This window comes from Lathamus discolor, chromosome 6, assembly GCF_037157495.1.
Source record: "Lathamus discolor isolate bLatDis1 chromosome 6, bLatDis1.hap1, whole genome shotgun sequence".
NCBI classification, from domain to species: domain Eukaryota; kingdom Metazoa; phylum Chordata; class Aves; order Psittaciformes; family Psittacidae; genus Lathamus; species Lathamus discolor.
This window is the reverse complement of record NC_088889.1, coordinates 53791587-53818713: the sequence shown is the minus strand read 5'-3', so window position 1 is coordinate 53818713 and position 27127 is coordinate 53791587. Positions and strand designations below refer to the sequence as shown.

At 38.3% G+C, this 27127-nt stretch overlaps 1 protein-coding gene across 5 annotated transcripts in view; it reads right to left on the bottom strand.

Annotated features, from left to right (window-relative positions):
* KCNQ1 (potassium voltage-gated channel subfamily Q member 1) overlaps positions 1-27127 on the bottom strand; it is a 358327-nt gene that overhangs the window by 200883 nt on the left and 130317 nt on the right. The window contains exon 14 of one of the 5 annotated variants that reach the window (XM_065682783.1): positions 12258-13637. The exons of 3 other annotated variants lie outside the window; for them this stretch is intronic. In XM_065682783.1, coding sequence (XP_065538855.1) covers positions 13607-13637 — 31 coding nt within the window. In that variant the 3' untranslated portion in view covers positions 12258-13606. Of the gene's footprint in view, positions 1-12257; positions 13638-22716; positions 22783-27127 lie in introns of those variants that run through there. One more of the 5 variants, XM_065682784.1, reaches the window with a different exon arrangement.

The window sequence follows — 27127 nt, the reverse complement described above, 5'->3', positions numbered from 1 at the left end:
TTTTATGTACAGCAATTAAGGAGCCCATTTCTAACAACTATAAAGCCTCTACTCTTTGGAGCACTGCCTTTTTGATGAATCAGAGTAGCTGTGTAAGACAGTACTTGGTATCCCAGTTTTATTACTCCTTCAGGTACTATATATTTCCTGTGCAGGCCCCTTGGTAGCCAGGAGGCTTCAAGTGACACCATGAGAACTGTTTGCAATCTCTGCCTCTCCCAGTGCAGGGGCTTCCTGCCTGATGAGATAAGAGCTCTCACTGGCCCCTGACCCCTTCTGCTTAGTGGACATAAACACATCTGAACCACTGATGGACATGGCTTGGCAGAAAGAAAACTTGCTTCTGGCACTCACATAATGCTAACATCCCGCAGCCATAACCAAGGTCTAGAAAGGTGGTGTGGTTGGTTTTTTTTCTCTCTTATCTTCCTCCATCTTACCAATTTTATTTTAACCTACAACTGATGACGACAGAAATGTTCACAGATCTCTACAGCAGCTGGTATCATGCCACCCACCCTCTAAGACAGGACATTGTGGCCTGTAGATAACTAATTTGGATCAAATATGGTGACAGAGTACTTGTACCACATGAACCTTCCTTAACCTTCCTGAAGGAAAGATGATGGGGGAAAACAGAGTTCTGACTTTCTCACATTTAATAACTACAGAGTGAAAATTCAGTTTCCCTCACAGCCAGCAGGTATTTCCCCATGAGTTCAACAGTGCCAGAGTGGCAGAAACAGGTTTTCATCTCCTTGGCTATAAACACGTACAGGGGAAGAACAATAAAAAGAGCCTATAAAGCAGGGTGCTAATATTTTCTTCTATAGCAGAAAATAAAGTAAACAAAATTTTCAACAGTAACTCTATTTGGGGTCTTCAACCTTTTTGTAAAACAAAGTAGAGAGGAATAGTGGCAAGGTGTTGGTCAGGCAGTGCAGAAATTCTCCTGAGAACAGTAATCTGCAGAAGAAACAACCACAGGCAGTTTTGCAAGGCCAAGCTAATTTTTACCAGGGGTTTAGTAATTGCACTATGTCCTCCGCAACAAGAGGAATGAGGACAAGGGAAGAATAATCTCAAAAAAGGAGGAATAAAAAGCTGCATACCAGGAAAAGCAGCAAAGAAAAAATTTATGAAGTTTCCCCTCTTCCTCTTTTGCTGCAATATACATTAATCAGGGCTCCTGTCTCTTTTGGGGATCCTGATGAAGATGAGGTGAAACCAAATATGTTTAATGACGTCTGAAATGAGGCATGAAATTGAACCATTGTTTGATTTTGTGTTGCCTTTGCTTTCATAAGCAAGGCAGTTCTTTAAGCCTGAGTGGTACACCAGCATTCACGGGGAGACTGCTGAAGGGAAATACATTTTGCCTTCATATATTGTTCATTTTCCTTTTTAAAGCTTAAACTGATCAACTGTTTTATACACATCATATGAAACTGCTAAATAGATGAGAAAACATAATATTTAGGATAAGTAGCTAAGGACAAAGAAAAGTCACAAATTCATAACCTGGTATGAAAATTGGAGAAAATAAAGAATAGAAACAAAGAAAGGCTATCAAGGAAGAACTCCTCATGAGGTGATCTAAAATAGAAACATTATAAATGCACTGGAAAATTCTGGAATTAAGCTATTTAAAAAAAATAGTTTTGATGACTTTAAAATAGTATTCTGACGTAAAATCTTAAATTGGGGGATTTAACACTGAAACAACTAAGTCTGTATCTATTTGCTCCATACTTGACCTATACTGATGTTATAAGCCTGGAGCTTCTCTGTAGTCATTTGCTATTAGTTTATGTCAACCTCAGTGCTGGGATTAATAGCAAGAATCAGATATGGCTCTGGATTTGGTATACTTTGCACTGGAAAAGAAAGCAAAAGTTGCCATTTTAAAAAGAACTGTGGGGTGAGGGAGGTGAGGACAGGGCAGCGTGCTGAGAGGATGGGAGTAGTGGTGGCTGTGGTAGCCAGCGTTAAACCACCTATTCTGTGAAGGGTATGGTAAGCCTTATAGAACAAGGGTGCATACATTTAAAAGGAGTGAAAAATATTCCTTTAAACATTTTGTTCCTACCTTTGTTACTTTAAGAACTGCTAATCCAACCATAGGCTACCGACAGGAAGGTTCATCTTGATTTCTACTTCCAGTTGAACTTTTTTGGGATGCATATGGGATACATAGGGCACAGTGTCTGGTAAAGCACACACCAGAGGTAAGGACCACCTGCGTTTCTATGATTGCAGCAACTATATCACAGAATTCCTCAGTCAGATTACTCAAGAGCTATGCAAGGACCAGTTTGGTTCCTGCTGTTCAAATCCCTGTTCGGGGGAAGCTCCAAAACTTTACTTTCTAGTAGTCAGATTTTTTTTTTTCCTTCCTTTTCCAGCCTCAATTCATTCATGGCTAGCTGAGACCCACTTGCACTTTTTATTAGCTGTTTACTCTAAAAGCCTGCTCACTTTTGGTTGTTTTTCCTAGCTATTACTATCAAAACATAGCTACTGGTTTATTTTCTCCATATATTCTGCAGGTTTGAGTCCTAACACCTACAAGCACAGCTCTCCTATTTCTGCTTGACAAACAGGCAAGAGGTGAGTACAGTTCAGTTCACTGTATAAAGCACATGGGACTGATTACTGCCCTGTTAGAAAAACACCCCCAGAAAATAAACGTGGTAGAGTTATGGATAAAAATAGAAGCAGCAATGTCAAGTGTTCAAGAATGTTTTCAAAGAAGCTTTCTAACCCTGTTTCTAACCCTGTTTGGCCACACAGCACACACATCAGGGATAACCATCAGATATCTAAGAAATGCATATTACATTCAACCCGGCTTTTTTGGCTTTTAATGTATATATTTATGTTAACTGAGTAGATATAGATGTACACACACACATATTTTAATATGAATTTTTTCCTGTTAGAAATTTCCTGAGTATTTATGCATGCAAATGCAGCAAATTTTCCCAAGGATCACAGCAGTGAAATTTGTAGAACTGAAGTACTGCATGTTTGCATGCATATGAAAGAAAAACAGAGAAACACAGCAGGAACTGGCATCATCCATATAAATAAAGCGCTGTGTGTATTAACAAATGAACAGCACACTCCCAAGGGAGCTGAAGTGCACAGACCAGAAGTTCATTTGTTTGCCAATTTATTTCGACTATTTCACTAGTTGTTCTTGCTGCAAAAAGCACACAAACACATCTGATGTCCAATCAAATCTCTTCAGTTTTTAAACGGTTTGCATTTTATGTTTAGGAAAAAAAATGCACTAGAGAAATATAAATAACATTAAAAAATTAAATATTCCATGCTCTATGACAGCATAACAGGCATGCAGCTTTGATTAGCTGATGTACATAAAGTTAAATGTATCAAAAGGGTATATTATGGTTGTAATTAATTCATAACAATGGATTTGAATAGTTACCCAAAGCAACAGCAGTCACAACTGAATAAAGCAATTCCAAAAGTAATTTGCATGCATAGTTTAAAGGTCCTAGGACTCTTTTAAACATATTTCTTTGATTATAAACAGCTGACATACAACAGTATATTCCATTTTTCCAGCTATACTTCCAAGAAAAATATTACATCCATAGCATAAGGTGAACTAAGTCATACTATAAACACAGGCTTTGTGATGATTTTAACAAATCACAGTCCATCTGACTTTCAGAATCCAAAATGTATCAATGCATAAAACCCTCAATATCCAAAAAGTAATCATAAAATTTCCCAAGCAAGCTCAGTTATACCAGCTTTTCTTAAATGACAGGCCTGATGGATTTTAGCAAGGTTTTGTGAGTCAATGGCATGTAAAAATTACACAAATCTACCAGTGTTAAGCCTCCACTTTGCCCACTGTCCTCTCTGCAGAAGAGGACTATTCCCTCAAGGACCAGTCCTCAGTAAAAGCACAACTAAAAAGAGACTGCTGCAACTCAGAAGTTTTTTGAAAACAACCTCTAAGGTGTCAGAATCCATGTGTTTGTCATTGAAGCCAAAAAAATTATAAGCTCCTATATACAATATGATTTGAAAGTCAGTAAAATGTTAAATTCCAAATAAACTAAACCTTTCAAATGCAAGATATGTTCTCTTTCCAAAGTAACAACGTTGGGATTAAAAAAAAGCATGTGTGGCTGAGCAGAGGGTGGAGAGAAAGACTACGTTTTCTTACAGCTTTTGATCCTTAAAATAAAAACAGCACAATATCAGCAATTTCTTCAGCATTTTGTCCAAATGTCTGGTAAGCATCACGTGTATGTAAGGATTTTTAAAATTTTAGTTATTTTTACACTGAAGACTTTCTTCCATGAAAAGTTCCTCTGAAATCAGTGTGGCTTCTAGGCAGCACAAGGCACTACTGCAGTGTGAGCATGGACATCAGAATGTGACCCTACGTCGCTACCTCCTTTGAAAGTGATATGGCTAACCCACACTTCAGCAAAATATCAGGTTAACACTTCAAGGGGCTCACAGAAGTGTACGGGCAGATCCTTAGCTAGTGAACAGATTCAAGAGCTGATTGAAAGAGAGTCTTTTTGTTCTATGAAAACATATATGATTTCAGAAATGTTTCTCATCCTAGAAGACTGGGGGAGGAAAAACCAGAATCAAAAGAGGATTTTCAAATAAAAATGTAACAATGCTCCAGTTTTGATCAATCAAAGCACTTTGAAAGTTGGTTTTCAAATTCCAAGATAGGTTAGCTTGTACTTCATTACAAAGTGTTGCCTGAACATGAAAGATCTTTTTATTAAAAAAAAAAAAAATAAAAGAAGGGACATTTTAACTATCTCAGATCTTTTCTTTTTTTCCCTCTTTCTTCTTTTATGAGTAGAAGCACAGATCAAAACAGACTGAGTTGTAAAAGCTTTTTTGAAGATGAGCCAAATTTTTTTTTGACAGCTCTCCCCTCAGAAATTCAAAACAAATTGCTGACTATTTCTAATGATTGAACTTTCTCGTGAAATTTTTCCCAAATCTATAGCTGAAGCCAACCTTCATCAAGAGTCATCCATGAGCAAGCCAAAGCCTCATAGTAATTTAAATGACATTCTGTGAACAGTAGGGGATTATCATCATTGCCAGGAGGAAAAGAGATATTCTTTCCTGGAAACTCCTGACCAACTTTCTAAAGAGACATTCATACTGAGAAGACTTCAGACTAAGTCAATAGGATTATCTTCTTCGGAGCTTTATCAACGTGTAATTGTACAGGACTGCCTACTGCGAAATTACCAGAATCTTTCAGCTCATATTATCCCAGATATTAGGGGTTCAACAGTCAACAGTTATGCTGATTCACCCTACAAAATACTTGTAGCAGGAAGGACAATCCTTGACCATGCATGAACTCACCAGATTTGTTCAGCATTACGTACTGAATGAGGCAGGGAATTACAGTGGAAGGGAAAGCCTTATGCTTGAGGCAAGGGTACATTTTCACCCAAGAAAACTCAATTCCCTCTTCATCTTCACATCACTGAGCACAGCGTTTCAATACAATTTTTGGTTTACAGCCATCTATTGCAGATGCACAAATTGAGACACCTGGGACCTTATCATGACCTCCAGTGGAAGTCAACAGGACTTGTAGATGGCAACATTTGCAGTAAGGAAGTGTAATCTGGGGAGAGTCCTAAATGGACTTTAAGAGAACTTGAATTTTAAGTCTGGATTTGTTATTAATACACTTTGTGATTTTTGAAAGAAGTCTTCCTGCTAGGGTGATAATATTAATGAAGATAAGCAGATAATATATGGATGGTGCTCACTGATGAGGCCTGAAAAAAAGAACAAGAGTACATGCACTGGTTTTAGTATACACTGAATGTTGATGATAAACACCATGAAGCAGCTGTCCTACTAATTCAGTCCTGATTGTCAAAAGCACTGAAATCTATGCATCAAACAAACTGCTAATCACCAATACTCAGACCTAAAGGAGCTTTTGCACTCAAGCCCAGCCCTTCTAACTCCCCCTACATAGCCATTGAGACAACATTATATCACAAAAAACACTAGCCCCTTAAGCTTCAACTCATGAGACCAACAACTTCTTCAACAGTGTGCCTCATCAGCACCATTTCTATAGACTCACAACTATTTTCAAAAGACAACTGATAAGAAAATAATGGTCATTGACACTATGTTACTGTTAGGAAGTGTGTATCTTCTCAGACAAGCCATCTGAGCAAGAAACTAAGCTCTTAAGCTAGAATGCCAAACAAAGGCCTGTTACACTAGACGGCCTGCTTGCAGATTTTCTGCTAAAATCCATGAAGCATTTGTCAAGTATACTGTCTCTGAATACTTGGTCTTGTTCAACTTGTCTGTTTCTCTTTTTGCTTGCTTATTTTTTTCCCTTTTCCTGCTTCCTGACACAGGTTTTAGTTGCACAAATTCTTTGAAAACTGCAGAGAAGGGAGGAACCGAGTGAAGCTAAGCCTTTAACAGCCCATTCAAGTGCTGTAATGATCTCCAACACAAGCTATGCCAGGACAGGAGATGTTTTTAGCAGAGCATCTGGTACAGACACACATGCTTAGAAATGGTCCTTGTGCCCAAATGAAACTCAGAATAGAACAAGTCACCATCCACTGTAAAGATGATCTATACAGTTGTGTTCCTGCCTGGCATTCACAGGATTCTCCTATAAACATTTCTGACATGCTGTTGTATATCAAACTAAACTCCAAGGGTGATGGAAAAGAACTGTGATTTGGAATTCTTGATTTGCATGTGCTGAAGCAGAAAGGCAGATACTTTTTGACCTAAACAAATTGTCCTAAAAAAGGCGTGTCATGATTAATGTTGCCTTTTGCTGACTTCACTATTTGGTTGAAATGACTTCTGCCTCACCACAGAAGCAAAATGATGTTTAACGGGACGCTCACTTGAGTCAAAAGCATTTGATGCTTTCTCCTCCTAGATCCACTTCCTTAAAACAGAAATATACAAAAATGTGTAACCCACCCCACCTTCCCATGAAATAACCAAAACCCCAAGTGAACCTGAAATACTGAAAAAAAAAAAAAATTACAAAGGACCTACTGAAATCAAGATGGGATAAAGCATATTACTGAGCTTAGCAGCGACTTAAAAGCTGTAGTTCGAATGTCTACTCTAGAGATGCTTGTTACTGCTGTCAAAGCAATTACTGAAACCTCCTTGAAGAGGAATTATGCTAAATATTTTATTATTTCATAAAGCACAGATATGCAAAATTCTATACTCTAGACTAGGAAAAACTGTACTAGACCAATTCTGAAAAACAACATGATATAATGAAAGAAAGTGTTGATGTTTCCCTGTATTGGTAAAGCCTTCTGCAATACTGCAAAGCTGTATTTCAGTAGAGAAGTATGAGAGTGGCATGTTACTGAGGTCTGTTTGATACACTCTTTATATGAAAATTAATAGAGAAACTCAAGCTCTGTGCTCAGCTTACAGATTTTGATTACTTTTCAGAAAGATTTTTAAGTGTAAAACTTTATAAAACAAAATGAATGTTGAAAGCAAAAAGCCTCTCTCATGTTACACACTGTAGCCCTAGGGCACTGTTGCCTACTCTTGCTGTTAGCGAATACAGATTTTGGTTCCTGTGGCAGATGATCTGTGATGCCCCTTCTATGCTTTATTATGAAGCTGATAAATGACTCGCTAGAAACATGGTGAAAGCTTTTGGAATTCATCGTGCTATGGAAAACAAATTAGAAATGTAACTTGTTGCATGAGGGATTACCCTTCACAGCATGGCCTTTACAATGTGAAACTAATTATTACAGTGAAGATTTATGGTGTTTACTGTCAAGAATTCAGGGTCAGTTTGACCAAATTCATGTAACTTTAGACCTCAGGCTTGTCTGACTCTAAATAGAATGATGACATCAACAAATTGAAAGATAAAAATAACACTTTTTTTTTCCACTGAATTGCTTAGCAAGAAGCTGAGAACAGGAGATATATAAATATAGGTTTAAGTATTTACTCTAAAAATTTTTTCTTTCTTAATAGGCAGATAATACAGTGTGTCAGAAAAACATGTTTTAATTTCTGTAGCTAATTTCATAAGAATATGCCAGTGTTAAACACTGAAATCCTCCAAGTGTTTTCATACAATCATTTAGTGATCAAAATACGAGTTACTGATCTTAAAACATGGCTGGCTTCATAATGAAAAAGTCAAGCTGTTTATCTTAAGTGGATCATTAAAGTGACTTAAATTTTAGAACAATAAAAAAAAAAATCCAACATTTAATACATAATATCTAACGGCAAAATTGGTTTATCCTGTATTAGAAAGTGAAACAAACACTTAAGAGATTAGTAACTGATTTGTATTGCAAATAATTATTTCTGCTAGATAAATATTCATTTCTATTTAAGCATCGGACTTACTGCATTAGACTTTGTTCTTAAGGTACATCAACTTTTTCTACCAATTTACTGTCCCTTGAAAATCATTTATTGTTTTGCTAATGGCAGAACTCCTAGCTTCTGAGCACAACTTGAATGGGCTTGAAACAAGTGTCTTGTACTTAAGAACATCCACCCTGTGACATTCTACTGTAGCTGACCTACTATACATTTTTTCTATACCCTTACACATTCAGAAAAGTATTTAAGCTTGCACTTACTTAAAGTGATACAGTCACTGACATTAAGTGATCCTTAAGCTTTGTTGAACTAGGGCTGCTGTATCTGAACTTGCAGATGCTGGCTACATCCAGTTTAGTACCCTCAACTTCTGCAAACACAAATGCAAGTTAAGCAACTGTGAGACTCATACTAATAGCAACAGCTAACTGTGGTTTCAGTTATGCTTCCAGTTGTGTTAAAAACTTGACAACTGCTGGTGAAAGCAGATAACCTCCAAAGTAATGTGCAGGTAAGCGTATCAAAACCAGCACTTCCATTTTCAGAAACAGTATCTTACCTCACTACTGTTGATAACAAAGATACACCACTGTTTCTGAAAGACTGAATGCAGTCAAATCACTCTGGTTTACCTCTATCCAGAAGAAATGCAGGAAAGAGAATCTTTCAGACTGAAGAGCTGATGCGTAGCTAATCCAATTTAATTAACTGGGCATCTAATAACATTTCCCTTCTAAAATACAATTTACAATGTTTTTATTGGAAAACAGTAGCTCATAGATTTGGCAATGACCTAAGCATGACCTGAGCTTTCCCTGTAGCCTTACAGGAAGCAATACCCACTAACTAAAGAATTCTGAAGTAAGCTGGTCAAAACCCAGAACAAAATACTGACTCCAAAACTAACATACAGAGGAGTGGTGCAATGGGCCCATACTCCTTAGAGCAATGATTAAGACCTTCTGCTGATTCTATAACTTAACAAATATTACAAGCTTGTAGTAATAATTACTACTGTGATAGGTTTTATTTATCAAAACCTACATCCTTGTTACTGCAGGCTCTCTGAAACTGTATTTTGGTGCATCGAAATAAGGTCCTCATTATAATTCCTTTTTTATCACCAGCAATAACAGGAACAAAGAAGCAGCTTTTGACTCTGAGATTCCTGAATGAGTTTGCAATGTTTCAGTATACATATTTATTTAGAGATCAAACAATTCAACAGGTAGTTAAGTGCTTTTCTTTGTATAATATTCACTATACAGTGACTTTAGAAATCAGCTTTCAATAAAAAAAACTTACCCATATATATTCTGTTATACATATTAGCAGCTAAGAAAAAACAGAGAAATTAAGGGGAAATTGTTGCTTGCTTGGCTTGGTTTTTGTTGGTTTTTTTGTCTTTTGTTTTTCTGTTGTTGGGTTGTTTTGTTGTTGGTTTTGTTTAGTTTTTTTAAAAAAAAGGTTCACACAGCGGTAAAAGATGCTCTGGTTTCCCTGAAGGATCCCACCTTTTCCCAAGCCAGTTCCTCCACCTCTGTCAGAAGCAGTGCTACTGTATGTCTACAGATTTCAGTAGAGACACCTCTTTTCTGGGCTTCTGGAATCCTGGTCAGAAGCATGAGCAAGATGTGGTATGAGTGATGAAAGGAAAGGGCACAGTTTTGGGCTTGTAGATATTTTAGGACAAGACACAGGAGGACAGGAGCTCTCCAGCAGAAGGAGGTCTACTACAAAAAAGTTGGTAGCAATGCAGTGGCTTGGAGACTCGGGCATGTAGCTACTTGCTCAAATAAAAGTGCTGCCTCTCCCCAAGCACATATATTCTGTAAACTGCTTTTGATGTTATGGAATATGTTAGTCTGATCCAGAAGTATCCTAGGTCTCTAAACTAATAACTGCACCTTGACCATAAACTCTTCAATGGCACCATGAACTGAAAGTTGAAAGAGCTCTTATTATTGTCTCTGTTAATTGTGTTGAATTTCACGTTGATGTGTATAAGATTGAGTTACTATAGAAACATTCTTATTTATGGAATTTTAACTTGGCTGTTGTAATGAATAGAAATAATTTATTTTTACCAAAGCTATTATCATGCCTTAAGAGAACTAATCAGCTATGTTGCAGGTAGATTCTAGCACATATAAAAAAGATCCCAAATTGGCATATTCTTAGACAAGTTGTCTGAGTTTGGTTTGAGAAGCTCATAAGTGATGTATTTAAGTCCAACATATAATTTATCCAGACAGTACTCCACAGACCTGAAATGGAAGCACTTATTAGACTTTAAATGCTTTCACAATTGAATAGTGTTATGAAATTATTCGTGTTTCTCTCCAGAATACTCAGAGTTAAAACAGAACTGCATTTTAAATGAAACCACAGACACAGGGTAATGCATTCAAGTCATTTGTTTTATATATATAATCTAATTAAAATTGGAAAGCATGTAAGGAAAAAACCAACCTGCAAACTGATTTTTTTTCTGCTGTACACAAATTCCTTTGAAGAAGCACTATTTTTAGCTTGCCAACTGAAACAAATACATCTTAGATGAAACCCCTAAAATGGAGAAACATTTCAAACATTCTGCATGTTTCGAGATTCAAGACCCTCTCCCAGTATATACAAATATTTCTCATTTATTCAGTCTCAGAAATAAAGACAGCAGAACAACTGATGCCACAACTTTGTTTAATCAAAAAGCTATAAATCAAAGCCTCAGGCTCATTCAGTTTTCACCTAATTATTTGTAAAGCTTATTAAGCCACACTAACTTGGCATTTCAAAGATCTGACACCTGTTTAAAATAATCAGCCCTTCCCCCCTTCCTATGTACACTATTAAAATTATACTTGCAAATATAATGTCAGCAAACCTGACAGGCCACATACTGGCTACTCCTTCTTTGCATGGCATCACACATTTGGGTTATGAATCACCAAAGTCAGGTTGATGAACAAGCAATGTGCTATTCATCCAAGAACCAGACACTTCGTAGCAAATTTCCTATTTGTATGGAAGGAACAATGCTGGCAGAAGTCCCAGAACTGCTCACACCATGAAACGAAAAATGTGACAACAGCATGGCAGGTTTATCATAAATATTTCAGAAATGTGTCTTTTAGCAAGAAAGGATTAATATAGACCTTGGGGTTAAAAATATTCCCAGTAGTGTTTAGTTGGCATCTCTTTTATGCAAAATAAAAAACACAGGACAGAGGGTAATTTCTGTTTGTTTTAATGCAAAATCATGATCATTAGGACCAAAATAAATTGGAATTAATTTTATGGTCTTTCACTGGGAAAATCTGAAGAAAATGGTGTAATTCAATTTGTTCTGAAAGGTTAATTTTTTGTTCTTTTCCAGGATTTTTAATGTGTATACAGTGCCAATAAGCAGGAAGGAAAATCACCTTGGGAGGACACAGGTGAAGAGTTCACCATCACCATTTCCACCATTTCATTTCTATATATGGTTTAGCAGTTTTCACCTAATGCCAAACAGGGGTTATAACACAAGACATTAAAACACAGACAAACCCTGCAACAAATGCAAAAGGCACTCCATTCAAGTCTGGTTTGCTAGTCACTATCATGAACTTGCATCCCAAGAATATAACAAATAAACCCCTCAATAAAACAACAGATAAAAGAATATTTACAACACTCAGGTACAGTAAAACAAGCTACTGCCAAAACTGTAAGTGTTTCTGTGTGTATGCGGTGAATATCCCTTAATGTAAGCCCCCTCTCTGTCAAACTGGTAATGAACACGAGATTGTACTATTTGGCTGTACATCAAGAACAGCTGTGCAAAAAGTAAAACCACCACAAACTAGATCTAGTTACAATCTGGAGGAGGCATACTGAATATACCATACAGATTATTTATTTCTTTTATAGAAAATGAAAGCCCTATACTGCTAACTCAGGCTCACAGTGGCTTTAAAATTCACTAACATCTCTGTCAGCCTTTCAGAAGAACTACATGAAAAAGTGCAACATGAGAAGCAGTTGTCCTTTCCAGTGAAGTTGCACTTGAAACAAGGTCACACATCCCCAGTGGGTTTTTTTGCTTTTCTCTGTATTTCAAGTCAACATCCACTGAATGTTAAGGCAATGTAAAAAACATACTATACAGGGAGAGCCAGTAATATTTATTTATAATGTTACAATTACTAAAATTTAGTCTCTAAATATTTTAGTACATATTGTTTTAAGGCACAATCACTAGTAATGTATTTGTGTTGCCGGAGGGGAAGAAGCAAAGGTCTTTAAAGGGGTGGGGGGTGGAAAACGGGGCAAGGGTAAATATTTTAACATACGCTTTGCTACCCCATGAGGTTCAAGCACAATTAGTTGATAAAACACCAAAATCTATCTACACACTGCTATCTGTTGTTCAGGTAAATAAAATACTGTAAAGTGATTATTGCATCTAGGGCTATTTTATGCATCACAGCTCCAGGTGCCTCTTTTTTGAGTAACTCTACATATAGTTTTAGGCTTTTGGACTGCCTCTACAAATGCAAAAATGCTCATTTTTTGTGCACAGGAAAACAGAACTAAATTAATAAATATGTATGTATAAGGCATACAAAAGTCTAACAGCACTTGATATTACATTTTGAAACTAGAGTGAAAATTATATGCTATTATAGTCAGGGTAGCAAGGAATACATAAATAAAAGAGCAAAATGCATTCTGTAAAAGATGAGTGACGAGAACAAGTAACACAAAACAACCCTTAATATTAGCCCACTATTACAAATTCAAGACCAGTCATCTTTGATCACATGGACACTGTTTGCAATTATTTAGTATACACAGTTTGATTCAACTTTCATCTTTACAGAAATGTATAGCATTCCAACATATAGGCACTTTATGCAGTGTGGTGGTATTACAAACATGCCAAAACTAGCATTTGTTACCAAGCCAGGGCAAAGCTCTTCATCACTATCACATTTAATTTGTCATATGGATAGTTATTCTTGGTGAGCACTGGAAGTATTTTCTCACCTGCCCTCTTCCTCAAAAAATGCTCCAGTTCCTTTGTGTGACAGTAACACATGAAATACCAGTTGAAGTTCACGCTTTTTCTAAGCTAGCTTCTTTTAGTTACTTGGTTTTCTCCAGGTGATGTTTTCTTGTTTTGTTTTGGTTTATTTTTTTAACCAGATGATTAGACATTCAATGGGAATTCCACCACTGCCCTACAAGAGCACACAATATGCAGTGAGGAAGCAGCAGTTTGACTGGAAAGCTAAAAATCCAGATCTTTACCTAAATTTACTCAGATATTGACTGAAAGAGAGCTATGCCTATTACACTGATAAGCTTGATCTGAGTTCAAAACAGCAGCTGTACACCAAAAAGATGCTAGCTAAGAGGTCTGACTTCAGTACCAAGTGAAATTAAGTACTTTTTAACCCAAGCAGAGTATCCAAAATGAAGTTGACAGAGTACAGCCCTGAACTGTACCAAGGTAACAGTACCAATGTAAGAGGAGTCAACGTAACTTTTGCCAAACCTTTCTTGCTCTTTTGTCAATCAATATTGCTTGTCTGTAGATCACAGTTTATGACCTTGCATAATCTCACTTTGTGGGATCTCACCTTCCATAATCTCACCTCCACACCTGGTGGGTCAGTGGAGATATGTGCAAACTTGAACCAATGAACAAACTGGTGGTTGGTTTTGTACATCTCTCAGCTATTGACATCCAAAATGTCAAGGAAACAATGTGATTTATAGCCACAGCAGAAAAGTTGTTTGCAATGTTCATGAAAATACATATTAGTTATGGACACGAGTAGAGTACAGCACTGTGCAAACAAAATGTCATTAGCCTTCTTGATCATATTGTTGAAGCAAAAGCTAGAACACTAAGCCATTAACCACTTTAATCTACCTTACATTCAAAAAATAACGTATTTTACAACTGATTATTTTAAGTTACAAGCGTGTGTTGCAAGCGCAGTATTACTGAGTTTGCTGATCTGTGCCTATACACTTAGGGCCAAAACCATTTATTTCCCATGTTGATTTAAATCTGGATTATTTCCAGCTTTGAACGAATTGCCCTGGATTTTGTCAGTGTGATATATTGAGGGTTTAGTTTCTCCTAGTTTAAAGATCATATGTCTTCTGATAATTTTCTAATTAGCACCTGAAAGTAAGTTTAAACAATGCTTTGGATTGACCCACTGACAGCTGGATGATACATGATAGTGAAGAGACACAAATGATGAGACAGAATCCCTGCAGCTCTGTAGGTGGCACTGAACTACACTGGCATTTTCAAAGAGATGCATCTTCCTGACCCTGAAATTTTCATGTGATCAAAAATCCCATGATACATTACACACTTTGAACAGCCAATACAAAACCAGAGCTTAAAGAAAGGTTCACATACAGGGAACAACTGCAACTCCATTACTGTGATGCCATCCTGCACAGTCTCAGCAGTCCCTCTGGTTTGGTTCTGCTTTTGCGGGTAATGGGAGGTATTCCCAGTATAAGAGCCACATGCATCTCAAGCCTTTTCTCATGTCATGTGCTGGCCACCCTGATATATTTAGTATGAGTGGCCCAAGTATGTATTAGAGAAGAACATATGGCAAGAAACCATGTGCTTGTGCTATGCATGAGTAAACAGGTTTGGAATGTGACTTTGAGGGCAACCACCCATATCAAAGTGATCACTTAATTTTGCAAAGTTAATCTTAAAAGCCTTCAGCAATAAAGTGGTAACATAAACCCAAAATATTTAGGAGACACTTGGCTCTGTATGCACTTGTAATCTTTTCTTCTTTAACATGAATCATGGTGGGAAAGCAGTCTCTCACTTTCTTCAATTTTCTCCATTCTAAAATCTTTGGCCGCACCAAAAAAACCACAATTGTATGACATCCCAGTCACATAACCACAGCAGCCAACTGACAGGACCTAAAAGCAGGGCTGGACATTTATGGAAGACTCCCCTTTATACAGCTATTAAGCAATTATACAGTAATTAAAGATTTAAGATCTATTCAGTACACAGGATATTAGTAATTTTTTATCTGCCTTTGTTTTGTACTAAGTCCTACCGGTATTTGCACTACAAGAAACAAACTCAGGAACTCAGACCTTATCACCAGGATATCTAGGTGAGAATTTCTTTCTCTAAATTACCTCCAGTTCCAAATTAACCTGGAATAAGGATGGAGACTTAGCACGCAGAGGGAAGAATCTATAAAATGAAGACATATGTGAATACGTAATTGGAAAAGCATAGGATAAGCAGTCAGTTTGAGTTTAGTGAATAAGCACACTGCTGATTTATGCCAGATTTAAACCACTACTATCAGCCTCCTGACCATATTTCAAGGATAAAGCACTTCTAGAATGACTTAGTATGCAAAAGAAATCCCTCTCTGGTTCCAACTGCAGTTATTAATCTTCTAATACTAAACCAGCTAGACTCAGTGTAGACAATGCACAGGGAAGGCAGCACAATGGGATAACAAATGCATTGGTGAAAAGTGAGCATGGTTGAACTCCAGAATACCAGCCAGTTAAGCAAGTGTAATGACCCTTGGTGGAAGCAGTAGGTGAAGTGCTACAATATATGGAGTACTTTGCCACTGCCTAAGACAGTGTTTTGAATATTCCAATAATTGAAAGTCCTAAAGTAAAACAAGACACTTTCTTTTCAGATGACTCACTGCTTAACTAAATGAGTTATACGTGAAAAGTAATACTGCAACTGCCCATTCACATTTTTTTAATCTCAATTGTTTTTAAAAATATATTTATACCAAAAAATACTCCTTTTATGTTTTCTGAAATACTTCCAATACCTAAAACCATAAAGCCAAAACAAAGTACCTAGCAATAGCACATCACAGAATGACAAGACAGCTGCTCCAGATGCAAGCAGCTCTCCATCAGACATCATCAGCAAGCATCTCTGTCCCCAAGATGACATTCAGAGAGTTGTTTTAAAGAACTATAAGAAAGAGGAGAGATGGAAAAACATGCAATTCTTTCTCTCAAGAAGATGGAGATTCAAAGCAAAGACATAAAGAAGATGCATATGTTCTGCTGAGGACACCTGAAGAGGTGAGATATAAGAAGATAAATACTTATACTCACTTTTAAAGTAGTAAATGTTATGTATCACATTGGAGCTGGCTGCCTGAAAAAAAAAGCGCTGTCCAAACTTTTCCAAAGTCTGGAAGTGAAATTATTTTCTTTTCAATGCTTAAAAACAAGTCATGTTAAATTGAAAGATTAAAAAAAACCCCAAACAACTTTTATCCTTACCCCGTTCTTTCTCATAGGGAGGGAAGTTTGAAAGGACTGAGTGTTATAGATACTTCTGAAGCTTTCTGATCCTTCACAATCCCTGTATAGAACATTTAAATAGACTGATACTTAAAAACTTCTGTACTTAGAAGTCTGATGATTGAAACCATCACAAGTTTATTAAATGCACTGACTGAGAGTGGAAGGAGAGGCAAACACCTTTCAACTAATACTGGAAAAGTGTAGGCACTGTTTCTTTACTAGTTCTGTACATCCACGTGTAGAAAATGCAGCTGAGAATCAGGGCTGTTGACAAAAGTCAGCACTAACTTAGATAGTGTGAATGAGGATTTATCATTTGTGATTTGGGAACAGATGTGTTCTGACCATTATCTTTCACTCCCTCATTAAAAACATGAGTATATGCTTAGCTAAATGTCTGTTATGCACCTCCACATACACTGGTGCTAGCACTTAGACAAAGTTTGGATTATGCTATAATTAACAAGGAGGCAGATTTGTGTCTGCTTACAAATTTGGTATGACTTCATCAAAGCCTTTTTGTATTTCAGCACTCAAATCAGTTGTTACCATTAATGTGGCTTTGAGCATTTATTCTGTAACATGAATTCAGGAATGCCTGTAAAGCTGGGGAAGAGCAGCCTCAGCGTGCTGATGGCTCCAACTCAGAATTGCAATGTGATTGCTATTAACAGCACCACTACCTTGGAGCAATTCTTTGGCCAGAAACAAAAGGAGGTTCCAGCCTGGAAATGCCACGCATAAACACAGGGACAAAATGTATATGAGAGATTTAGATGAATGTCCTCTTCAGGCAAGCACGTAATTTCACCACCACAAGACACCAGGCCCGAGGAGGCTCAAAAAGCTTGTTTTGCTTTAAAAAAACCATCTCACACCCAAGATTCTTGCAGGATTGCTCTAAAGTGCTCAGTGGTTTTCAGATACCTAATTCACCCGGATTTTATCCTGGTTTTGTAAGAAGGAAGCATGGGCCTGTACATGCTAAACTTGCATTTCCCTGCTTTACTGACGTATCTCCTCTGAAAGATTAAGTAGAAATCAGAAATGTCTTCTCCCTGCGTATACAAATCATGGTTTTGTAATCTTACTGCAAAGTCTAACCTTGCTTTCACAAATATCAGAGCAAAAAGCCATTATCCAGACCCAGGAGTTAGGAAGCTATTAAGATGATCAGTACAGGCTAGTGTTTTTCCAGGAAGCCAAAACAGGTTGCCTTCTAACTCTTCATTCTTTTTCAAACAGAACAAAACCTAGAAGCCATTTTCTTTTTCCAAAATACCATACCAAAAAACCCCCAAAAAATAACAACCCAAAAAAAACCCAAACCATCAAGTATTTATGAAGACATCATTGTAAATAGAAGAAAGGACACTGGTGACAAAAATTTTGTTCTTTGAAAGAAAACAGTAAAAGGATCTGACACTACTGCACTACTTAACTACTGCCAGATGATTTTAAACAAAAGGTTTCCTCAAAAAGTAAGTGTCAAGTCTATACATTCTCTAAACTTGGGGGAGGAGAGTTTAAGATTTGGATCTGAATTCTGCAGCACAAGCCCATCTCTAATTAAAATTAATTAGATTTAAGATGATGATATTAAATATATAGACTACTGTGTTTACAGCAGTCTGTGTGCCAAGTTCTTGCCAAGGGCAAATTTCTATGGTCAAGCTATAAGGCTATAAAAATAAGGGTTACTTACAGACGCTTATCTACAGCAGTGCTTTGGGAGACTACAATAACAAATGCTATCTTGTAAAGACAAGGTCCACAGTTTTCTCACTGTATGGACTACATTTAATTGCAATGATGATTCAATCTTCCTCTTCCCAAAGAAACATCAGAGCACCACAATTAGCTCTGGCACCTCACATGTAGTACATTCCAGCAATTCTGCAATGTTTTTCTACTTTTCAATCAGTTGCAAGAAGCTTTCTGAACCGAGTTTTTTTCCATCTAAAGATAATTAATGCAAAGCACAGGTATAAATCAGCTCTTGCAAAGTCAAATACCCAAATCAAGCACAACAATTCCTCAAGTACTGGATAAACACACATTAAAAAGGAAAGCAAAAGGTTCAGCCAAAGACATTTCAGAATATGGAGCATAAACTTTGTATAAGTCTAATTTTGGAAGACAAAACTTTTCATTTTGCAACAAGACCCATTGTTTATAACACTCTAGAGTGCCAAAGATAATAAAAATGAGGCACTACAACCTTGAAGGTTATCTACAGCTGCCAGGAAGCTTCTAACTAAGATGAGCCATTTCAACCAATAATCAGAGGGGAGGCAGTCGGGTCACACTACCACATTGGGTATCCATCCCCAGGGCTCTTACTAGGCCCTAATTCTCCCTTCCTGAGTCCACAATAATCACCTCTCCCTTCTCTACCAGAGAAACACAATGCTGGGTTTGTATTAGACATAGAGGTATATATTTATAAAAGACCATCCACAGCCAAAGTAAGCCAGAGATGTGGTTTCAAGAGTATTCAAGCTTTGGAGGAGTTTTCCTAGAAAGCAGCTATGAAATATAACTGCAGACACCTTTACCTACTTACAGTCATGACACATAGTGCAAAAGTATACCTCCAAAATCTGAGCTGCCACTCCAGTGCCAGTCCATGCAACTTGCACAGGCAAATGAGACCTGTTCAGATGCATGCATTTACATCTGTGTCTTAGTGATCTGTCAGACACCACATAGTCGTTTCCCATTTTGCATTCTCCTGCAGCTAGGTTTGAACTTAACACAGGCAGGGAACTGCTCTTTTGCCTCTTTGTCCATGTATCCCTGGGTCTTTGGCAAGGCTGACAGCTCAAGGATATCTGCTGGATTCCCACTGTGTTGGTAGCAATATCAACAACTGTTTGTTTTGCCCCTTCTTTCTACACTTCTTCTCTCCATACAGGTCAGAGGTGCTGCAGAGTCTATGTACATCTATCTAAACTGGGAATGGGCCAAACAGTCAGTTTTATGGCTCTTTCAAGTTTCCCAGGCTGTTGTAAAGGGGCTGTAATTCCTTTTAACATCTGGATCAAAACTAAGCAGTTCAATGTGGCTCAAAAAAAAGAAAGAAGCAGAAAAAGAAAACCCCGAAAATAAAAAACCAAACCCAAAATACCAAAAAATCCCTACACAAACCAAGCCACCTGTGCATGCAACTTCATGTCTTCTATATTTCTGCCTCTGTGTACACTGTCACCTTTAAGCCAAATATACATCACAGGCTAGACAGCTGAGCCACAAGTGCTGCTATAAACATGGGGCTGAATTTCACCACAAACTTTTACGTAGTTACAGTGGACAAACACCAGGTTGATAAACACTTAATATCTAGGGGTTTGTTTTGTTGGCTTTTTTTTCCAGTGAAAAAAAAATACATAATAGCATTGTTTCTTTAATAGCAGGATTATTGGACATAAAGGTGCCTGAATGGTGTAAGCTGCCAAGGACAGAGATGGGAATTACTTAGCTTAAGTTCCTGGAGATTCATCTTACACTAATGGTCTGAATTTAAGCAAAGTTAAATTTAGTTTAGAGGGCAACAGAAATTTCCTAACAGTAAGATCTACTAGACTGTGAAACAGTCTCTTAGGAATCACATTGTCACCTGAGTGAGATAAAAATGGTCAGTCTAACACCAGAGGAAAATACAGTAGGACACAATCCTGCCCTAGAAAAAGTTTTAGCCGAGATGATCTAAGTGGTTTTCTTCCTTCTTTGATTTCCGTTAAGTGTGAATTGTTCATAATCTGACTGCAGCAGAATATGTTAAAGTATTTGGGACACACCCCCCCCCCCCCCCATATTGGCTACCAGTTGTTCATTTCCAGCTTTCTACAGCCTTCTTCCTACCAAATATAACAGTATCTTTTAGCCAGTCCTAAAGGAACAGAGCCTTTCTGCAAGGCTGCAACATCACCCTTTCAAAGCCCATGCACCCTGGAGTCACTGCATCCTACCGAGTATGCACACTTTGAACTTATCAATAATTCTTAACACCTACTGTGTCTCTGCTTGGTCTCTTATAGTAGGATTAACACAGGTATGTGTGACAAGCAAGTTTTGATTTGCTTGTTTTCAACAGTCAGTGCACTATTTCTGAACTGCTCAGACTGCAAACTAGCAGTGCACTAGTTCACAGTAACTATTAGAAGTTAATAATTTCACAAGCATCATGGTCGTTTTTTGTTCATTGAGTCATCATTTGAATTAAACCTAAATTTTTATCTTTTCAAAACAAAACAAAACAAAAAAAAGAGAGAAAACCCAACAAACCTCGTTTCTCCTCTGCAATTAAAACATTCTTAATCTCTACTAAACCAGGTACACACTGTTCATCAATCTCCTTCATGCAGAAGGGTTTACCATGGTTACGAGACATTTACAGCAACAACTTGTTTATTCCATTCTGCTTACAGAAGTGACAAAAATACTAATCCAAAGGAGTAAAATCTCAGTTCAGAAAAATACTTAAGAATTTGCTTAATTCTAATCATAACAACAATCCTATTAACTTTAATTAGCCTTAAGGAAATGCATAAGTTGTTTGCTCAGTAACGATGTGATCTGCAAAGTGTTTAACCTTAAGCATATACCTATACGCCCTACGAAATGCATGTACCACTTCAGAAATTTACCCAGAAAGCAAGATGGTGGTAAACACTAGCAAAAGTACGTAAAGATGCCACAGAGTAAAACTTTTCGTAGAAATATGATTTTCAAAATAAAGTCCATTCCTACTTTACTTTAGGCTACTGCTTGAAAGGCTCTTGCAGATGTAGAAAAAGTTCAGGCACTGGAGGAGGCACAGGTGACTCAACAATTCTTTTATACTCAGAAGAAAGAAACAGTAAAGCAGTTCAGGTACAGTTCTCTGCCTGAGGCCACAAAATATAATAATATTACAAAACAAATGGTAAGCATCAAATATTGTTCATCAAAGCACACAGTAAAACAGTCCAGGATAAGTTTTTGGCTTTGCTGTCAGCTCCTTCTCAGGGTTTAATGTACTTCAGTAACCTGTACAATATTTTTCACTAGCTGAACATAAAAGGATAGTAAAAGAGGTACTCGCCTTAAAAATTAGCCAAGGGTATCAGTCACAATTTCCTACTAAACCACGACGCTATCCCAAGGCTTTCATTCTATAGTTTCTAAGGGAAATTTCACTTAAATGTCTCTTAAAAGCTTATTCTAACATTGCTAAATTAAGATTTTAACCAAAAGGCTAAAACCAATTTCTTTTTCATTATCTTTTGCCCATGTTCCAAATGGATGGTTATATTAAATTTCTTCAGTTAGAGGTTAATTTTACATCTTCATTCTTAAGTGCTAGAAAGCTCTGCATTGCCTAGCAACTGGAATGATCACTCTGTGTATGGTCAGCACTGGAGTGCAAACTTTTCATATAACTTTGTGTTCAGCAGGCGTATATCATTTACCAAGTCTCTCCTATAAAGAAGCATTTTTTTCTTTTTCTTTTTTCAATTTAAATCTATTATTAGCTTTGGATACTGTTTAGTTATGACAACCAATGAAACTATGACTGCTGTAAATTGCAAATAAGTTGTGGCAAACCAGTACTGTCAGAATTACTAAGAATAAAACCTGCACCTTGTTTCTTAGTTCATATATGTTCCTAGTTTAGCATGAAGTGCTTAATTTATTGGCGCTTTGTTGAATAGACACTTGTATCTTTAAACTGCTCTGTTCTGATGCTTCTATGCATTCTAAAGCACATGTCTGCCCTGCACGGAATCACACTGTGCCAAGTACTGATTCAGAAAACTGGATGTGTTAGAAGTTTCTAACGTCCCTGAGGAGAGCACAGAAAGTTTTTTACTTTGTCTGTATCTTTATATCCAGCTTTCTGCAGGCTGGGTTCTAAGAAGCCCATCCATCATGCTTACCTGCACTTCTACCTGCACTGCTAATCAGCCCCTTCCATTCCCGCAGCACCATTCATTATCTCGTGACAGTTTTTGGGTTGTTTTCTGGTATATTCAAGTCCACCTTCAGTACAAAACAGTCCAACTTCAGTCCAGCTTCAGTATATGGCTTTTAGGTCAGTTTAAAAAATACGACAAGCACACAGATCCTACTTAGATTAACATCACTTCTATTACAGCAGTGTCCAAGACCCTCAGGTGAGCGCTAAGTATTTTTATCGTGCCATCCACACACTGTACAAAGCGGCTCCTAAAGACAGCCCTGGCACATAAGGTTATAGTTTGGGAAGAAATCCTGGAAACAAAACAACACTGAAAACTATGGATAAAGTCTAAGGCCTGTTCAAATTTCTGACAAAACCCTCTCTGACTTCCATGAAGCCAGGACCTACCTACCTCATATCTCACAACAAAGGAATGATATTACTGAATACGAATTTAAATGTCTGCACTGCCGTGGCCGTTTTAGTGCAGCATGCAAAACACACATTACTGCTTTGTGGCACCAAGCTACCAACTCCCAGGGCTGCCCAATCTGCTGAGGCCACTGATTCTGTTGAACAAAACCCAAGGTAAACAACTATCAGCCAAACTTTTCTCCTTCCCTTCCCAGAGTACTCTATTCAAAACACTGGGGAAGGAAAGGGGGAGGAGGCACAGATTATGTTTCAAATGAAAATAAATGCAGTTGCTCTCAAACCAGTCTCCAGCTGCCCTTTGTCATCTTCTCAGAGCCACAACACAGATTGTTACTACTTGGAGCCACTGACTGCCAGCTAGAAGAGTTCAAGGACAGGAATACACAGGTTACACTACTGAAACACAGAAAAGCTGAGTGTGGGAAGCTCGTATCTGCCACCCGCACCACGCTTGGAATTTCCTGAGCATCTTTCACTTAAATTACATTAATGAACCAAAATAAGAAAAGCTGAGGACAGGAGGGAGAAAACCAAGAAAAGACAGTCAAAAAACATATCCACCAATGGGGAATAAACAAGGAATTATAAATTATTTTAACACATTTTTTTAGAATAAATTGGTAAAATGCTTAAAAAGCTCTTCAAGCTCTTTTTATAGGCAGTCAGTGTTAAAGACAGTATCTCTCAATTGAATGACTTCTACTATATTTTGTTCTAGTACGTAATGCTGATCATCTCATTCCTGGTCCAAGACTTCTGACTTCCCATCAATGTTCACCACCGGGATTATCATCTTTAGGAACTACAAAAATAATTGTATAATAAATAACGGTCAATGAATCAGGCATGACTTCATTACTAAATCATGCAGCTTCCCTGACGGCTGCTGTACTCACAGAATCTTAAAGACTAGAAGACTTAGCACCAGAGTTTAGAAGAGTCATTGGCAATGGAAAACACATTTGTGAAATTAAAAAGCTTTCAAACTACTACTTCAGTTTGTTTTGAATGTCTGACAAAGGAATGGAAAAGGCGGCAACTTTTCCCTCTGAAAAGAAAATTAGATTCTTACATTTTTTTACTAAACTCCCAAATGGAGTTGCACCATTTATAGTAAAATTGCTTTCAAGGCCACAACATATTCATGAAATGCAATGAAAACTGACAGCATTGTGGATCTGCACTTTGTAAAAGAGGCTCTGTGCTTACATCCTTAATAATTCTTGTGACAGAAGGAAAAAAAGGAAGTAATTTGGTGAAAATGTTGATATGCAATTCTATATAAGTCTGATTTCCCACAAAGCGTAGCCCTTGTTGAGCTAGTGCTTCAGCCAAAGCTTATGGCACAAGGTATATCTACACATGCACACAAACAAAACCATAAACACACCAGTTAATTATTGTGAATTCTTCAAAGAAAACCATCGCTGTTAGCAGTGCCAATACACAATTGCCCTATCCGAAATGCACATTGCAAAGTGACTTTGCTTTCACCATAGCTTTGTATTAAAGAGGAAACAACGTTACTTTAAAATGAAGTGGACAATAATTTATTAAGTGTTTTACACTACTGTTTTTCTCTTTTATGAACTTCACTTTGGCTTGTTTGCAGTGGTAGGGAGTAAGTGGAAACGAGCTGAACATAAACTGTTTGATTAGAAAGTTTGCTTCTGTAAACTTCTGAGAGAGCCTGAGGGAGGTGGTGATAATTCAGTATCTTATAATAGCAGGCAGCATAATGATCAAAGAGGAGTAAGACTTGGCTGAAATCAACTACAACTGTTTGACTGTGTGAGGTACTAGGAAAAATAAGATTATTTTTGATGCCTAAGGAAGACTGCCTGAACTGCAGCCCTGTACACAGAATCACACAGAATCACAGAATCCCAAGGGTTGGAAGGGACCTAAAAAGATCATCTAGTCCAACCCCCCTGCAAGAGCAGGGTAACCTACAGTACATCACACAGGAACTTGTCCAGGCGGGCCTTGAATATCTCCAGTGTAGGAGACTCCACAACCCCCCTGGGCAACCTGTTCCAGTGCTCTGTCACTCTTACAGTAAAGAAGTTCTTCCTGATGTTAACGTGGAACTTCCTATGCTCCAGTTTACACCCATTGCCCCTTGTCCTATCACTGGATATCACTGAAAAAAGCCTAGCTCCATCATCCTGACACCTACCCTTTACATATTTGTAAACATTGATGAGGTCACCCCTCAGTCTCCTCTTCTCCAAGCTAAAGAGACCCAGCTCCCTCAGCCTCTCCTCATAAGGGAGATGTTCCACTCCCTTAATCATCTTTGTGGCTCTGCGCTGGACTCCTTCAAGCAATTCCCTGTCCCTCTTGAATTGAGGGGCCCAGAACTGGACACAATATTCCAGATGCGGCCTCACCAAGGCTGAGTAGAGGGGGAGGAGAACCTCTCTTGACCTACTAACCACTCCCTTTCTAATGCACCCTAAGATGCCATTTGCCTTCTTGGCCACAAGAGCACATTGCTGGCTCATGGTCATCCTCCTATCCACCAGGACCCCCAGGTCCCTTTCCCCTTCACTACTTTCCAGCAGGTCAACCCCCAACCTGTACTGGTACATGGGGTTGTTCTTCCCCAGATGCAAGACTCTACACTTGCCCTTGTTAAATTTCATCAAGTTTCTCCCCGCCCAACTCTCCAGCCTGTCCAGGTCTCGCTGAATGGCAGCACAGTCCTCTGGTGTGTCAGCCACTCCTCCCAGTTTTGTGTCATCAGCAAACTTGCTGAGGGTGCACTCAGTTCCCTCATCCAGGTCATTGATGAAAATATTAAACAGCACCGGTCCCAGCACCGACCCCTGAGGAACTCCACTAGTCACAGACCTCCAGCTAGATTCTGCGCCATTGACCACAACTCTCTGCCTTCTTCCTTTCAACCAGTTCTCGATCCACCTCACTACTTGATCGTCAAGCCCACACTTCCTCAGCTTATCTATGAGGATGCTGTGGGAGACAGTATCAAATGCCTTACTGAAATCAAGAAAAACTACATCTACCGCTCTACCATCATCCCTCCACCTAGTCACTTCCTCATAGAAGGCTATAAGGTTGGTCATACATGACTTCCCCCTCATAAAACCATGTTGGCTGTTCTTAATGACCCCCTCATCCTTGATATGCCTAGTGATGGAGTCAAGATTAAGTTGTTCCATCACCTTTCCAGGGATGGAGGTAAGGCTGACCGGTCTATAATTACCCGGGTCCTCCTTCTTGCCCTTCTTATAGATTGGTGTGACCTTTGCCATCCGCCAATCCTCAGGCACCTCGCCCGTTTCCCACGACTTACCAAAGATGATGGAAAGTGGCCTAGCAATGACCTCCGCCAGCTCCCTCAGCACCCGTGGGTGCATTCCATCCGGACCCATCGATTTACAGATGTCCAGATTGCATAGCTGATCCCTAACCCAATCCTCATCTACCAAAGCAAACTCCTCCTTTGTCCTGACTCCTTCTGGGGCTATAGAAATCCGGGGCCCTCGGGGAGAGTCTGCAGGAGTAAAGACAGAGGCAAAGAAGGCATTCAGCACCTCTGCCTTCTTTATATCCTCTGTCTCCAGGGTACCCACTTCGTACACCTTCCACTTCTTGTGTTATTTTGGGTTTTGTTTGCAGCCACACTGCAGAAAGAGCCTCCTACTGACATATGCGTCTTTGGTAAAAGTTTGGACTTGATGTGGAGGCAGACTTTGCTATGCTTGCACAGTCTTTTATCGAAAATACAGTTTTGTACACAATTAAAAGTCGGCGCTTTTTTTCCACCATACAAAGACAGAAGCTAGGAATGATGGAAACTCAAGCTCCTTGTGATACAGGGTAGAGACTGTTTCACTGTGTAACACAGCCATGTACCACCTCAGCAGATGGACTACAGTCCCAGCACTGAACACCGACTCCTTAGAAAAAGTCAAAGCAAACTATTTCACAAATCCCATGTGCCATTTGGGTGGGTTTTTTTGC